Here is a 16,362-nt window from a genome sequence, read left to right as displayed (position 1 = left end):
TGAGTTGGGCAAGACGCGTCTACGCGGGCTTGATGATTCAGCGTCCTTGGTCACATGATGAGAGTGTGCTTTATGGAGTACCGTGGATTCTTGACGGAACCAACTTAAACAGATATCTACGCATCCGAGAATTATAGATAGCATATGAGAATATTCTTACACTCTATACTAGTATAATACACCAGAGACTTCTGTCTATATACATATATCAACGAATTAGCATCTCCACCAGAGGTCTTACGAGCGACCCTCCTCTGGAGAATCGGCTGGTTTGGCCTCTTTGGACGTCTGGACTTCCGGAGATTGCTCATCCACAGACTCGGGGGTCGCTTCTTCAATGCCTATTCTCGGTCCTTCACTGGTGATCAGAACGTCTGGTTCATAGTCCACATCCGGATCTTCCCGGTGTTCACTATCCAGCACTTCATCGTCAGCCTCGGGCGAATTGCGTCGACTCTCTAGCAGAGATTCAACTTCAATGTCGTATTCATCTTGAGGATCGAGCGTCTTTTGCGGAGTCTCGGGGACGACACCAACCGGTAGGCCAGCGTTGATGTCCGTGCCGCGGGTACCAGCCGCATGGTGAGCAGACATGGCGCTGTTGGGTTGTTCTTGCTCGTGGGTAGGCAGACGCTCCTCTCTTAGCCCACGAGGTTGACCGCCAACTCCAAGAATGCCTCCTGTCCACACATAGTGTTCCAATCGATCCACCTCTTGCTTCTTGTCACCCTGCTCTTGCCGACGGCGGAGGAGTACGCCCTGGAACTTCTCGCGCAGGTAAGGCATATCGGCAACAGCATCGATCGTCCTCGGCGCAACCCGATAGAGGGATTTGACCTCGGCACCTCCATCAATGATGCTTCGCTCCCGGAAACCAAGCAAAGCAGACGCTAAGTACACCATGGAGACGTACGTAGGTTGCATAAAGTCAGGCTGGATCTTGCTCCAGTATCGCCGGCCTTCTTTCCCCAAAATATCAGGATGCTTGCCGCGTCTGGGATGCTCAATCACATCTATGGTTGAAGGAACCCCAGGAGGTTTCAGTCCATATCCCCGGCGAAGGTTATTCCACCCAGGGAAATTGGGCATAAACTTTTCTTCGAAAATGCTAAATGCTTGCACTTGGTCGGAGTGCTTGTCGGAAGAGGCCAGCATCTGCACAAAAGTAGACCAGTTATACGTTGTCAAAACGAATCCCGCCCGCTGTACCTCTGCCACAACCTGGTGTATCTTCGAGGGTTCGTTCCGATAGGCTAAAGACCGCATATACAGGGAGAGTGGGCGAGAAAGCATAAACCGGCACGCTGGCAGGATTGACGACTTCTTCCTCGGTCTAGATGGCTTCAAAACACCCGAACTCAAAATATCATCTTGTTCCTGTACTGATATAGGTCGAGAAGGTCGAGGTGGGTCGGCGGTATTTGTGGAAGGCAATTGGCTTTCAAGACAACCATCTATTGAAGGAGGGCGTGCGATTTCTTTGGCACGCGGGAAGGCCATTTTCCAACATTCTTCGACTTCCTTGTAATGCTCCGCCTTCAAATAGGCCAGCATCAAAGCAGAGAGGAGGCGAAGAGGTGCTATATCATACACATTCTCCACAGACGAAGGACTCCGTGCGCGTATGTACTGATCGAACAGCTGACGAGCCCTGTCAAAGGCACCTCTCCTTCCATAGGCGGTAATCATATACTCATAATACATGGCAGGAAAGGCTTTGCCGACGGGCTGTTTACCGGCACCCGGTAGTGGTTGCTTCGTAGCCAACTTGGTCATATCAAAGTCGGCAATGGCTTCAGAGAGGAATTTCTCGGCATTCTCAAGTCGAATATTGGCACTATTCGTCGCTCGTCCGCCATCCTTCAGTGTCTGCAAATCCCGTTGCAGTTGGCTTTTGAGAGTGAGGAGATTTGAACTGAAACCGGGTCTCTCGAAGCGTTCTTTAATCTCACGGAAAATGATGTGTACCATATCACGGTTGCGATCCTTCACGTATCCATACAGAATTATAGCATAATGGAATTCCGTGGCATAGATCCGATGGCTCCGATGGAGTGTCCGGAGGATGCGGCGAGCTGAATCAGTTTGCCCTATAAGTACCAAGCTGAGCATAAGTGCAGCGTACGTCATATCATCAGGCTGCAGACCCGCGGCATCCATGCGCGAGCGGATCCTGGAGATGGATTCAAGATCGATCCTGAATGCATAATTCCAGAGAAGTATGTTCCACATTCTCACGCGCGAGCCCTTGATATCCATACCGAGACATGTCTCCGCAACGCTCTCGGCCATATCCAGACGTTGGTTGTTACAGTAGGCCTCCACAATCGTGTCAAGCATAGGAGATGCAATCTGCACCTGGCGTTTCTTAGCGTGCGCGAGAATTTGACGAACGGTATCAACATCGCCCCTATTAGCACACTGTCCCATTAGGATACCAAAGGAGTAGGCATTGGGCTCAACACCACTCTCAAGCATCTTCTTGAAAGTTTTGAAAAGGCCATTCAAATCATCAGCATTAGCATGCGCAGTGAGCAGAATATTCCAGCAAACTGTGTTTGGCCATAGACCAAATTCACTCGAAATCCTCTCGAATTGGCGTATGGTATCTTGCACATTTCCCAGCCTCGCATGGACGTACAGTAATGGAGTCACTAGTCTGCGGCTTGACGGTTTTCCATGGTCGGACACAAATTTTTCGAATACTTGATTGACATTCGCGACATCTCCGGTTCTAGAGAACGCGATAAGAGCGTGTTTGTAGGCATCCACAGACGGTTTGTCGTAGAAGCGAGCGAGTTCGTCCAGTATATACCGGATTCCGGGCGTGATTTGGAATGAGGTAAGCCTTCGAATCAGCTGTCCCAAAAGCTTTGCAGGTGGTACCTCTCCGTCCATCTGCCAACGGAAGTTGCGATATACGACCAGGGAGCGAGCAAACGTAGTTCGCTCTTCCGACGATTGAAGTGCTCTGATGAGGGAGAAATAATGCTCGGGAGTCAGCACGGATAGTGCATTATATTCCCGAAGTATGAGCAAGAGAGTCTCAGTCGACGTGTCTTCGATGATTTCCAAAGTAGCGAAGACATGCTCCAGTAGATATCGAGCGAGATCACGGGCTGGAGAGTCGGTACGCTGTTCCAGGAGGAATGCAGCCAAAGAAAGCAAAACCTTGGACGCCGTGGAAGGATCCAGGTGAGAAGCGACAAAATTTCGAAGATCGTCCTCCGTTAACATCGGCCTAATGTTCCACAACGCCTCCGTAGATTCCCACTGGCAAGAGTTCACAAAATGGGCAATGGCGAAGGCCCAGCATGGGGCCCCCATGCCTTGAGGAACGGCAACCTGGCACACCCCAATCATATCCAGCTCCTTTCCCACAGCCAGATACGACTTGGCGATGTTCAAGTAATCGTCCGCAGACCGAGAACGGGGTGCAATTTCATCGAAGAGCCTTTTTGCGTGTCTGTGATCGGTCACATGTCGCGAATTCGACAGGCGAGAGAGAAGTGCTGAATTCACATCCGGGGGGTAGCCCGCCATTAAGTAGAGCTCCCAGGCCTTGTCATATTTTCCGGAACCGCCATCCGCTAAAAGAGCCAGAAGTCTACCTTTAGCGTGCCTTCGATCACTCTCCTTGTTAGGAATGTCGGGTAGGGGCCTATCCGCGCCAGTGGACCGAAGATGAGCAGCCTCGGATGCGTAAGACCTGGTCAGGCAGGGAGCGACCCTCCGCCGTCGCCGCGGAACAAGTCTCCTCGAAGAACGGACCAAGCATGACGAGACAAACTCTTGCGTATGAGGAGGGTATAGAAACTCGAGAATCGGCGTCTTGGGATCATCCGGCGCTTTCTCGGAGGTCGAAGTCCCGCTAACAGGCACGGAAGCACGGGTGGTGTGTAGCGGAGTGAAACGTTGAGAAGCGTCCAGACACGTGCCATTCGATTGTGCAATATTAGAATAGAACGATCGTGGACTTCGAATAGCGCCGTTGGGATCCCGGAAGAAACGCCGTCCTGCGTTCTCGAGGCATCCGGCAGCCCGTTCCAGCATTACCCTCAATGATTGCGGTGTCGAACCCTGATATCACCGGAATAGAACAAGAACGCGTGGCATATCGGGTCCGAAAGACCTATTCGGGAGGTGTAAGAGTCAGTAGTGGAAGGGTTCCGCGGAGAGGGTGATACATACGGATGTGAAAGGATCTTGCACGAAGCTTCGCAACCGCTACTTGGTAGTCATCCACATATACAGAAAAAGAGAAAACGAGCTGACGCCTTCAACTGACAAACAGCGCCGTACAGAAATTCGACTCTGGTGGGAGTAGAAATGAACGCGGGGGGAGATGTTGACACGGAAGGAAATTTTGTGAGGTCAATGGGAAGAAGCAACAAGCTTGGCCGGATTCCCGCGAGGTGCAGCCGGCGATTTGTTTGGCCGAAAACTGACCACCTTCCCACTCCACCACCGCCCTCGTCCATCCCGCCGCACTCATTCCGTCTTCGCCAGGCTTGTCGAGCGGACCAACATAATGGAAATCACCGACTATGTATTCAAACAGCGAGAGGATGTTCTCCTTACTGGAGACTACAACGCATACCGAGCCCACCTAACTCGCAAGTTGCACAAACTCCGCAAAAAGCTGGGACAGACTACTCCCAAAGGCCGCAAATACACGGCGAAGCCCCCCATCAGTGCCGAAAATGTCAGCAACAATGTCGCGTATGTGCTCTTTTTCTCTTATGTTTGCCTTACTACGGGATTTGGCAACCGTCTAACGACAGTCCCCCTCTAGATTCGTCTATACCCTCATCCTGAGCTCGGAGCGGGCTTGGGCGCAAGCCATGCACATGAAATCGGCTCATTCCGCGGATCCATCTGCGAAAGGCATCGTCGGGGCCACTAGGAGTCACATTATCTCCCGGCTCAACAGGGCATCCGGCTACGCGAACCAATTGGTTCTTCTCCTGCAGGATCAAACGACCGGGGCCACTCCCACCGATCTTCTGGAAGCCCGCGCGTACCATGCCTCGCTCAAGGGGGCGCTTTGTTTGGAGAAGCGGAATTGGGAAGAATGCGTCCAGAACAACTCGACTGCGAGGGTGATCTATGCAGCGTTGGGACAGAAGGATAAGAAAGATGCGTTCCGTGATCTTCTCTCGGGAACAGTCGACCCCAGTCTGAGATACGCAGCATACCAGATGAAACTCCCCCGCTCGAGACCTCTTCCCTCCTTAGCGATCAGCTATTTTACTTCCGACTCGGAAGTCAGGTCGGAAGTGGAAAAGGTGGATCCCAGTTGCTTGCAAGAAGATGCCGCGGGAACAAGGAGAACCGCTGATGGAGAAGTGCAAAAGTTGCCTGAGACCATCACTTGGAGATCCAGAACTGTCCCCCTGGAAGATGCTGCGATCTCCCAAGCTCTGGCATCTGCTGCAGCTGCTGAATCTCGTCTCTCATCATGGCTCGCTGAACCCTCTGGGAAATCGGCTTCGTCGAAGGACAAGGCTGCTGCATATGACAATGTCATAATTGCTAGTCAGGACGCCGTCGATGCCACAAAGACGGCCATTGACGACCTTGCCAGTGAAGGTGTTGATCCTGGAGATAGAAGGATGCAGGGTCTGCAGATTACCCGGACTGCGGTCAACTATGCTTTGGTTGGATGGCGAATTGGCCGTAACCGGGTGCTGTGTGGTGACAGTGACGGTGTGTCCTTCGAAGCCGACCAAAAGACGCAGAAAGCGGGCAAGGCGTCCGCCAAGCGTGAGGAAGCAACCGGCAAGAAGCTTGCACGGTTGCGTGAGCGAGTTGTGTTGTATGACTCCACCTTGCAGAGTATTGAGTTTATTCTAGAGCTTCCCGGTGTGGCTGCGGACTCAGACTTCGTTCGTGAGCTCGAAGCTAAGCGGTCATATTTCCGCGCACTACGGTATAGTGTCCATTGCAGTGGTAATGACCTAGAGGCTCTCACTAACCCGCGGACAGATGCCTTACTATTGGGAGATCCCATGGAATCCAGGGAAAGTCTAAGAACGCTCTTGCGTTGTTTGCTCAGGCTTTGGCGCTCACTTCGCACTGCGTCGGTACGACTTCATCTACGACGGATGTGGAAGGGCCTCCCCGGTTGGATCTGTCCGCCAACCAAGTGCAGGAGTTGGAATCCACACTGCGTTCCGTGGTGGCCCAGTACCGCGGCATTGTTACTTTGGAAGAACTCACTGCTGCGCAGCAGTCGGGATCAACTAACCAGCGACCGATGGTGGAGAGGCTGCATGAATACGCAGGGGATCACTTGGATCTGACCAACCTCGTGCCCTACCCTCCTCAGATGCAGCCGGTCCCCGTGAAGCCCCTGTTCCTGGACGTGGCGTGGAACTATATCGACTATCCTCGGGCGGCGGCGAGTGGTAGTGGACCAAGTCAAGCCTCGACCCCAGCTGCTGAGGAAGAACCGAAGAGCACCCGGCGGGGCTGGTTTGGATTTGGACGCTGAGGTGTTGAGACGAGCCATGCAAGCAAGGGGTTGACAAAAGTGTGGAATGTGTACGTAGACAGTCTTAGCGGCATCAGTCGTTCGGTTTTGCGGATATGAACGACGAACGTTGATGTACGAAGTACCAATGAGTGTGTAGGCATTGAGGATGACTGCTTAAGTAACCTGGGGCTGCCGACCAATCGGGAAGGGGACATCCGGATCACCTTTCGTTGATGTCTTTGGGGGAGTTCTACCTATAGGTCACGGGTAATTTGAAAGTGTCCATGCGCCTGGAATTAAACTACCCAGTATTCTGTATGGCCAAGCAGACAAGAACAAAATACAGTCCATGGGCATAGCTACCGCAGACTAATGTTGTGAGAGACTATCTACCGTCCACCGTCCTATTCCGGCAGATGACTCGTCAGGTCCATCCATCGCCGGCATGGTCGAGGACACAGGGCTGTCAAGGGATGAATGCCAATCTTAAGGTTGATGCGTCTGTTTCTCTGTATAGGCGGAAGAGGGCGTTTCCGTACCGATATTAGTCAGCACGGAAAAGGGGGGAAAATTCAGCAACGACGAGCGTCGTGATTGGCTGGCTGGGTAACGAGGGCTTGTCGGGAGTATAAAAGATACCCAGAAGACCGTTGACAGGATACAATCAGAATCACAGAAAAGGGAAAGGTAACAAGATAGAAATATGAACTGTAATTATATGTACAATAACAGCAGTCATAGTTAAATGAGATCCAAGATTGCACCAGGCGGACTGGGGATCTCCGACGTAACACCTTCCGTCTTCTCCGTTTCCCTTATATTCACCCCATTTTTTTCCCTCCTGGTCGCTTTTCTTGGCCCGTCGCGTCTCCTGGAGTTCCGCTTCTTCTCCCTCTCTCTCTCTCCTCTTCGTCTCTTCTCCTCTTCCTCCTCCCCTCTCCCGTCCATTCCCTCCTTTTGTCCTTCTTTTTCTCTCTCTTCCCCATTGGTGTAACTCCTCCTCACCATGGCCAGCGTCAACGGGAGTTTTGTCTCCCCCTCCGCCGACGCTACCGTCGTCCCCCAACTGTTCGCTCCGTCCGGTCTTATCGCCTCCGTTCTTGACGGTTTCACCATCTGGAAGGGCCTCCTGACTCTTTTCCTTGCTGCCGTAATCTATGACCAGCGTAAGTCGCTTTGTCGCTTCGTCAATCGCCTTCCCGAGGGGTTTCCCGCTCCAGATGGCTCATAACATCCCCATGCATACAGTTCGTTATTTCTGGCTGAAGGGCTCGATCGTTGGTCCAGCATGGAAACTCCCCTTCATGGGTCCCTTCCTGCAATCCGTCAATCCCAAATTCCACGAGTACAAGGCCAAATGGGACAGTGGAGAGCTGAGCTGCGTGTCTGTGTTCCACAAGTAAGTCCTGCCCCTGAGCCTCCTGGCGCAATCGCAAACACCAAAAAAAAAAAATTTGAAAACCAAGGAGGGTAAAGGCAAGGAGATGAACATTTGGCTCACCGTCTCACTCGGGCAGGTTCGTTGTGATCGCGTCCACTCGTGACATGTCCCGGAAGATTTTCAACTCCCCCGCCTATGTCAAGCCCTGCGTGGTCGACGCTGCGCACAAGCTCCTGGGCGCCGATAACTGGGTCTTTTTGGATGGCCGTGAACATGTCGAGTTCCGTAAGGGTCTGAACGGCCTCTTCACTCGCCAGGCCCTGTCGTGCTACCTTCCCCGGATGGAGGAAGTCTACAACGACTATTACGCGCGCTTCCTTAAGAAGTCCAAGGATGCCAACTACAAGCCCGTTCCCTGGATGCCCGAATTCCGTGAGCTCATGTGCGCCGTGTCCTGCCGTACCTTCGTCGGTCACTACATCACCGACGAGGCCGTCCAGAAGATCGCCGACGACTACTACCTGATCACTGCCGCTCTCGAGCTGGTCAACTTCCCCATCATCCTGCCTTACACCAAGACTTGGTACGGAAAGAAGGCCGCCGATATGGTTCTCGAAGAGTTCTCTAAGTGCGCCGCGAAGAGCAAGGCTCGCATGGCTGCCGGTGGAGACATCTCCTGTATCATGGACGCTTGGGTCAAGCAACAGCTGGATTCTGCCCGCTACCGCGAGAAGATTGCCAAGGGTATCCCCGTGGATGACAGTGAGAAGCCCACCCAGGTTCTCCGCGAATTCACCGACTACGAAGTTGCCCAGACCATTTTCACCTTCCTGTTCGCCTCCCAGGATGCCACCAGTGCCGCTTGCACTTGGCTGTTCCAGCTCATGGCCGATCGCCCCGAGGTTCTCGACAAGGTCCGCGAGGAGAACCTGCGCCTTCGGAATGGCGATGTCAACGCCCCCCTGACGATGGACCTCCTCGAAAGCATGACCTACACTCGTGCTGTGGTCAAGGAGACCCTGCGTTATCGCCCTCCCGTCATCATGGTCCCCTACCTCGTGAAAAAGGACTTCCCTATCAGCGACAAGGTGACCGTGTCCAAGGGCTGCATGATTATTCCGTCCGTTTGGCCCGCCACTCATGACGATGAGGCTTACCCCAATGCCGACTCTTTCGACCCTGACCGCTGGGTTACCGGTACCGCCGAGCAGCAGTCCAAGAACTGGCTGGTCTTCGGCACTGGCCCCCACTACTGCCTCGGTCAGAACTACGCCACCTTGAATCTGATGGCTATGATCGGCAAGGCCAGTATGGAGATGAACTGGGAGCACACCCCCACTCCCCAGTCCGAGGACATCAAGGTGTTTGCTACGATCTTCCCTCAGGTAAGAGATCTCTATCGCAGTACGTTTCAACCCTGGCTAATTCAGATTAGGACGACTGCCTCCTTACTTTCCGTCCCCGTCCATAATTTTCTTCGCACCATTTACTTCGAGTAGGGCTTAGACTCGGCCTACCTGCTCTGTGACTGATCAATATTGAGGAGTGCCTGAGTAACTCCGTCGAGGCCTGCCTCATGATCCTCCAGCGTTCTATCCTGGAGATAGAATGACCGAAACCTCGTTTCTTTCTGCATCTGTACAGAGCTGTACTATTCCACTCAGGCGGTCTTCCCGGTGGCCTTTTACTTTTTCTTTTCTTTTTCCGGTTATATCTCGGCGGATACATTTGGACGGTTTGCTTCCTGCGAATGGAGAGGATTATCCAGAACGAAGTGGTTCTGAAGTATATGATGTTGAACGATCCATCTGGACTTGTGGCTTCAGCGTCTGCGGAAGCCTTCCAGCGACATGCCATTTTTAGTATGCTACTTAGATTAATAGTAATTGCGACTGTTGCCGTTCATTCTTTACGGGCGAGCGTGGAGACTACCTAGGTATATGCCCGTAGGAAGAACCGAGTTTGCCCACACACGACCACTCCCGTACATCAAACATTTATCAAACAGAGCATTTCAGACGAAACCAACTTGCGGAATACAGATCGATCAATCTGCACATCTAGTAGGACAGTCAGACAATGTTAGGGCTAGGGATGATCGGGGAAGGCGGTGACCCGGCAAATATACAATCGCCGAATTGACATCACCCGAGCTCTAGCTCTCAACGTCAATTAATCCATCCGCCGTCCACCAGTGTACATCTATCCACTCAGCCTCACCGCCGACTGCATAAAATAGCCGTCTATCTCCATCCCAAGGATCAGTACATATCCACACGGCCATAAAAAGAAATAACATCCAACACCTCCGACGAACCTGAACTAGCACAACCAAGCCATGACTTCGCCCATATCCCTACGCCGTCCCCTGACGGGCCTCTTCTCTCGCGCAGCTAAACAGCCCGCCTTTACAGCCAGCGCCATTCGCCCGCGCCAAATCACATCCCTTGTTCAACAACCACCCCGTGCTGTCCCCGGGACCGCCATCTCGACTAGCCACCCCCGCCCGCTCAAGCCGGTATCCCTCCAGACGATCCGCCGGCGGAGCAATAACAGCGGAGAGCTAGAGCTGAGACGATGGGGTTTTGAAGATGTGCGAACACCCCCAGAGACAAGGGGGAACATGACCTGATGCTAATAACCACAATGCAGATCACCGCGGCCCTCCCATCCGACTCCGGCTCGGCGTCGCCCTCCCACTCGCCCAACCTCATCCTCGTCGATGTCCGCGAGCCCGCCGAGTTAACCGCCACCGGCATTATCCCGTCCGCCGTGTCTGTGCCTCTCGCATCGCAGCCTGATGCGCTGTTCCTGACCCCGGACGAGTTCGAAACGCGCTTCGGCTACCCCAAGCCCGGGGTCGAGGGCCAGACTGGCGACGTTGTATTTTATTGTAAGGCTGGGGTGCGGGCGCGCGCCGCCGCGCAGTTGGCTGTCCAGGCTGGGTATGAGCCGGAGAGAGTGGGAGTCTATGAGGGAAGTTGGTTGGATTGGGCGGATCGCGGTGGGCGGGTTGAGAAGTGGGAAGGTCCGGATTATGAGTAGGATGTTTTGTTTTGATATTGTACTGGGCTAGGTGGGCTTGGGATTGAGATTGTATATATGTCACTGGTTTAGACGGCCGTAAACATCTTGGTCGTCCCCGCTTCAGTGAGGGTAGTCGGGAGCCTAGGTAGAGTGAGAACTACACTTGATGACTTCTCTTGAAATTACTAAATTCGAGATGAAGCAACTGGGCACTGACACGACTCTGCGTATCCCTGGGAAGAGAAGTTTGAAGTGGGGTCTCAGCAATAGATGTTAAATATAGATGACCAGACGATGCGCAGTATACTGTCTGCTTTGGAATATACGTCCCTTTCAAATATCACTCATCATCTTCTCGCTTCCATTCTTCTGGGGTAATTGTTACTTGGGGTCTGCACTTCCAGTTTCCTTCTTTACTGTAAATTTAACGAGCAGAAAGAGTTCCCTCCAAGATAAATAGACGGGAGAAATCGTGAGCGTTGTATGAGGTTGCTATGTTCCAAGTCGTCAAATATCAGACATGTGATGTTGACTCTTCCATAATGAATGTCTACAATACTTTTCGAGTCTCTACACTATGTAGGTGGGCTTTCAATTATCAGAAATGGTGGTACTGGCAGCTTGGAACATATTTTGACGAACAAGGTATGATCTTCAGATTCCGGCTCTAGCGCAGCTAGCGTACATGACAGTTCAACATCCGAGACTTTTCCGAGCCGTCAAGCCTGTCATGTTGGCTAGTTCGCTTGGATGTCTAAATGCTCTTTCAAGAAGAAAACTACATGCGGGGAACTGTTCCCCTCACGAGGGGTAGAACATTATCGGGGACGAATTACGCACGAACATATTCCAGAGCCCTCGATGGAGGCTATCCATGGAAAAGCCCCAGGTGGAACCTCCTATGCTTATTTCTTTATCTGGATTTCGGTTTGGTTTTGATGACTGATTGAAGTTCAGTGGATGCAATTGCTGGGCCAATTATGCGAAATAGTTGCGAAAATTTGCAACTTACCATGGGCGAAGAGAACGTTGATCCAACAGGACCGAGCAAAGCGATCAGAGATGTCCTATGAAAATTGCTGACGCCGAACTAGTTCCTGAGATGCACCCACGATGCACCCATCCAGGCTCGGGCGTCCACGGACGAGACCCTCATCGAAGACATCTACTCGGGAATCTTGAATGGGTTTGACTCACCGCATGGATACTGCCAGATCATTGGCAACGTAATACGCCTTATCTTGGCATTAAAAAATGGAAGTAAAAAATGTGGAGATAACTCGGCAAAGACTCGGTGAGGCATCAGAGCCTGAGTATAGGCTTAGGGTAACATCATAATATAAATCACCTGCTTCCCCGGTGAACAATCAATGCCTAGAAGTTGATACGGGCTATTTCACAGAGCAACCTCTACCCTGCTGCTTCGCACCCTCTCGTTCAAAATGAGCCGGGTGTCGTCCATCCACTCCCCTAGTGTCAAGGGCAGTGTCGCTACCACATCTATCAGTTCACAACGGTCGTCTGCCATTTCTCGCATTGCGGCGCACTTGCAACATGTCAAAAAGCGTTGGGGACCTCTTATGGCGGCCAAGCAACACTGGGAAGATGAGTATAATTTTCCAGCCGGTCCGTATGCGGGTCAGAAACGATAGAACCCAACTGATAAGGTACGTTTGTATTGTCAAGGTTTTCTTGAGAAACTAGCTGACTGACAATCTGGTTGTCCGTGCAGAAATAATGAGCTACCCGATTCTAATTACGCTTCGACAAGGTTCATTCTGGAGCATCAAGGGAACTACTTTTCAGGCGCGAATACCTAAGATGGAAGATAGCGTTTGATTTGGAAAGGCGTGTTAATATAATAATATAGGTCTTAGTTTACACTCAATCTCGAAAGTATAAATAGAGCTCGCAGGGAACCGAAAATTGCTTAAGGTGAATGTAGCTATCCGTATGACTGGAGTGAGCCTTTAATGCCCATTTTGACAGCAACGAAGGCCCTCATAGTTTCTTCGTGCACATCCCGTACGACTTCAGATTTTTTTTTTTTGGGCACCTTGCCCCTTGCCCCGTTTTTGGCACACGGGGTTTTCTCCTACGTTTAATTTTATGCAGTGTTCCTTCTTTGGTAGTTCCTGTTTTCCGCTCTTTTAGATGTGTCTGAGATATAAGCCACACAGAATACCATAACTGGTCAACTTATATATATACATTAGTAATGGACTAACAAACTGCTACGCTACCTAGCTTTAGGAAGTTCGATGTCAACAGTCCATGATGGGTGTACAGGATGGTCTATGGTCCCCTCCATAGCTGCATTGAGAAACAAAGTCTGAGTACCCTGTTGCAGTGGAACAGGATCACCGGAGCAGTGGCTTGTCTGATAAGTCCTCTTCGCACCCGGACAAACGCCTGAGAGTTTCTCAATAAGGACAGATTTCCCATTATCGATATCGGCCAAATGTGAGGGGGATTCACAGATTTTCCTTCGCCATGCTACTATCTTAGCTCCCCAGCCTTCATGGATATGGCCGAAGCAATGCATCAGGGGCCTCGCCCGCGAGACAGCGGCAAAAAGGTCCGAACAACCAGCCCTGCTTCCTGAATCTGTAATATCCATTATGCCCTTAGGGGGCCCATGCGTCATCACCACATCGACGTCGTGGATATCGAATCGATGGCCTTGATCTGGGTGGTATTGAAACCCCCAGTCTCCAAGGGATGGAGTGTATGGACTGGCGTATATTGTCAACAACGCACCATTTTGCAGGGTGAACATGTGAGTCCCTTCATCCAACAGGATGATTCCGGTCTTTATATTTTCCTTCGGGAAAAGCTTTCTGGCGTCGCCATAGTCGCCGTACACGGTATTCACTAAGACACGATCAGCGCCCTCCGACAGGCCAGCCTTTGTGACCATTTCCTGGAAAGTCAGTGTGTCGAGGGTGAAGTCATGATTCCCGGCTATAAGCAGTTTGAGAGGGGCGTTGATACTCTCGAGCATTTTCAGGGAGGCTCGGAACTCGTGAAGCTTGGATTCAGTAGTAAGATCGCCGCAGTGAAGCACAACATCTGCGTATTGGTTCGTAAGGTACTCGCTAGGGTCGAGACCGTGTGTGTCTGAGAGGATGAGGAATCTGGTTTTGATCACTGACGCTTTGTCCATTGACATGGGATGAATGCAACGCTTTGCGCGAAGATGAAAGTAATAGATGAGGTACAGGGAAGTATGGAGATGTATGTGTAGAAGGCGGCATTTATAGTGCAATCACATGTTTCATGTCGTGATGACCATAGCCTGATGATATAATCCAGTAAGAAGATGATCAAACTGACGTCGGCAGAACATCGTTAAGGGTAGGTATTGAGTCATCCGCGGAATCGGATCTTGCAGAGCTAGTCGGGGGCATGACTTAAATTGCAAACCCTACCTCCACACGCCACAAGTTAGGATGCGATAAGGCTGATTCATATGTACAATCCACAAGCTTGAGTTTCATAACCTAGTACTATCAGATCTTCTCCTCAAAATTTCCTTTTAGTAAAATACTCCGGAGTATAGTAAATGTGATAATATCACTCTTAGCTATTGCGGTGGATTCACATTAGGGTCTGGATATTAGTAGCTAGGTTAGGGAAAGACCTCTCACACAGCGCTATGCACCCGGCGAATGTCTTCCTCTATAGCTCAACAGCTTTTCCATGGCCTACCCAGGTCCCGATCATTTTCCTCGTGCGATTCCTGGTTCACCCCGTAAGTAAAGGAAGCGTTGCGACCTATCTCTGAATGACAACGTGATGTAGATAAATTAATACTTGTATGACTTGAGTTGTTCTGTCTTGTTTTTCAACATAATTTTCATTCTATTACTATGTCTTTGAAGTTTGATCCTGATATCTCTGCATTTCGGCCCATCTTGTTCTCGCCTAACACCCCAGCTAACGGAAACTACCAAACCTAATAAGAACTCCTCAGACCTTCTTTGGTTTGTCCGCGGTGGCTTCCCTCGTTGTAATGGAGGAAAAGGCCCTCCTCAATGTATCCATTGTATGGCGCCGCTGCAAGGAGTCCTTTGCCTGACGAAGAACTAGCTGCTCCTTCTTCAATTCGTCCCATGAGAGACCAAAGGCCCGTAGAAAAATTGGAGCCAGATCATGAGATGCGCACAGCTCTTCTGCTTGGCCACGCTCAGACTTCTTTCGCATCAAGTTGTCCAAGTGGTCGCTCAAGGTTGAAGGCGAGTGGGGAAGGGTCCTTCATCCTTTCCGCCTGTACTTATTTCTTGGGGCAAACGATTTGGCCTTTAACCCCTTCCACGTTTCGCCATCCAGATGAAGCCCTTTTGTGCCAACCAGGCGAAGAAATTCCTTATCCTTTTCAAGTTGTTTAAGATCGATGTTGAGTGTTCGGGCGAGTATAGGAGAAAGATCGTGCGCCGCGCAGATGCGATAGTCACCACTCTCCACACGCTTCTTGGTTCGCCTTTCTAGTCGTGTGGAAAGCTCATCTGCAACGATCTCCGATAGTGTCTTTGACCCTTTTGTAGCGTTCTTGATTTCCTCCTTGGTTTCCTCCGCCTCTGACCCGGTGAAATATGGCGGTTCAATATAGGAGATATCGGCAATGGTATCCAGGCGCTTCCTACAATCCTCGCGTTTGGTGAAATTTTGAAGGTCAAAGAGTAAAACGTGGAGTCTGTATAGGAGATTGTCGGAACTCCCTGTGAGAGATAATAAAGAGTATTTAGGTTCACGGGCATCCAAAAGTGGAGACGACATGATGATGCAAACACAGGAGAAGAGGTTGCTTCGCATATGAAAGGATTCGGCAGAGGTTGCGATGGGTTCGAAAAGGATGGGAGACTTAAATGATGGAAATTAGGATGGAGACGGCGGTCACTAAGTGAAGTGTGAATATAATTTTCCCGTCCCATTGTTGAAGGCACCAACTATGGCATCATCATTCAATCACCCCCCCTCATAAGTCAGTCAGAGCAAGTCGCTATTCCGTATTAATAATGTCACAACGACGAGGTTAGGGATCATTCTGGTGTTATGTACGGATCACAGTAGTTTTCTAAGAAGGTTATTTGATGCTTGGAGGAATAGTTATCTAACTAGTTATAACTAACGTAATCAACCACCGAACCGCGGATACCACCGAACCGCGGATTTTCAACCAGAATCTCTTCTCTTCGTTCAACGCGTCTTTTTCTCGCCACCATAATCTAGTATGCCTCTTTCTAAAGAATCAAGGATTCAGATGGCTATTTCGGCCTACCAGGGAGGTCAAATTAAGTCAATATTACGCGCTGCGCAGGTCTTTACAGTCCCTGAAAATACTCTACGCGATCGGCTTAATGGCTCAAAATCACGATCGGAAAGACGCGCTAATGGCCATAAACTTACTGAATTCGAAGAAGAATTACTACTTAAGCGATTATTAGACGCAGATGTACGAGGATTTCCTATTCGA

General features: G+C 50.8%; 7 protein-coding genes across 7 annotated transcripts; 4 read left to right on the top strand and 3 right to left on the bottom strand.

Moving 5' to 3' along the window:
- Positions 1-179: 179 nt before the first annotated feature.
- On the bottom strand, positions 180-4,353 carry BDV59DRAFT_189662 (putative translation regulator (Cya5)). Its single transcript, XM_073691636.1, has 2 exons — positions 4,192-4,353; positions 180-4,132 (listed from the first exon to the last, which is right to left on the bottom strand). The coding sequence occupies exon 2, from the start codon at positions 4,051-4,053 to the stop codon at positions 238-240; it is 3,816 nt and encodes a 1,271-aa protein (XP_073542682.1). The 5' UTR covers positions 4,054-4,132; positions 4,192-4,353; the 3' UTR covers positions 180-237.
- A 125-nt stretch (positions 4,354-4,478) lies between these two features.
- BDV59DRAFT_156923 (signal recognition particle subunit SRP68) lies at positions 4,479-6,775 on the top strand. Its single transcript, XM_073687456.1, has 3 exons — positions 4,479-4,722; positions 4,796-5,932; positions 5,989-6,775. The coding sequence occupies exons 1-3, from the start codon at positions 4,532-4,534 to the stop codon at positions 6,494-6,496; spliced, it is 1,836 nt and encodes a 611-aa protein (XP_073542681.1). The 5' UTR covers positions 4,479-4,531; the 3' UTR covers positions 6,497-6,775.
- A 515-nt stretch (positions 6,776-7,290) lies between these two features.
- On the top strand, positions 7,291-9,924 carry erg5 (C-22 sterol desaturase erg5). Its single transcript, XM_073691635.1, has 4 exons — positions 7,291-7,644; positions 7,727-7,877; positions 7,996-9,244; positions 9,295-9,924. The coding sequence occupies exons 1-4, from the start codon at positions 7,485-7,487 to the stop codon at positions 9,328-9,330; spliced, it is 1,596 nt and encodes a 531-aa protein (XP_073542680.1). The 5' UTR covers positions 7,291-7,484; the 3' UTR covers positions 9,331-9,924.
- A 112-nt stretch (positions 9,925-10,036) lies between these two features.
- Positions 10,037-11,303, top strand: BDV59DRAFT_189656 (rhodanese-like domain-containing protein; the record flags this gene model as incomplete). Its single annotated transcript, XM_073691634.1, has 2 exons — positions 10,037-10,452; positions 10,512-11,303. Coding segments are annotated over exons 1-2 (644 nt in total), but the record flags the coding sequence as incomplete, so codon positions are not given.
- Positions 11,304-12,268: 965 nt separating this feature from the next.
- Positions 12,269-12,888, top strand: BDV59DRAFT_189654 (uncharacterized protein). Its single transcript, XM_073691633.1, has one exon. The coding sequence runs from the start codon at positions 12,329-12,331 to the stop codon at positions 12,536-12,538; it is 210 nt and encodes a 69-aa protein (XP_073542678.1). The 5' UTR covers positions 12,269-12,328; the 3' UTR covers positions 12,539-12,888.
- Positions 12,889-13,119: 231 nt separating this feature from the next.
- BDV59DRAFT_189652 (uncharacterized protein) lies at positions 13,120-13,918 on the bottom strand. Its single transcript, XM_073691632.1, has one exon. The coding sequence runs from the start codon at positions 13,888-13,890 to the stop codon at positions 13,126-13,128; it is 765 nt and encodes a 254-aa protein (XP_073542677.1). The 5' UTR covers positions 13,891-13,918; the 3' UTR covers positions 13,120-13,125.
- Positions 13,919-15,143: 1,225 nt separating this feature from the next.
- Positions 15,144-15,665, bottom strand: BDV59DRAFT_206510 (uncharacterized protein; the record flags this gene model as incomplete). Its single annotated transcript, XM_073694809.1, has 1 exon — positions 15,144-15,665. One exon carries the CDS (start codon positions 15,663-15,665, stop codon positions 15,144-15,146), a length of 522 nt encoding a protein of 173 aa, XP_073542676.1.
- Positions 15,666-16,362: the final 697 nt, after the last annotated feature.

This window comes from Aspergillus ambiguus (genome assembly GCF_047715705.1).
Source record: "Aspergillus ambiguus strain CBS 117.58 unplaced genomic scaffold BDV59scaffold_70, whole genome shotgun sequence".
Lineage (NCBI taxonomy): Eukaryota > Fungi > Ascomycota > Eurotiomycetes > Eurotiales > Aspergillaceae > Aspergillus > Aspergillus ambiguus.
The sequence above is the reverse complement of the archived record's forward strand: the minus strand, read 5'-3'. Positions and strand labels throughout refer to the sequence as shown.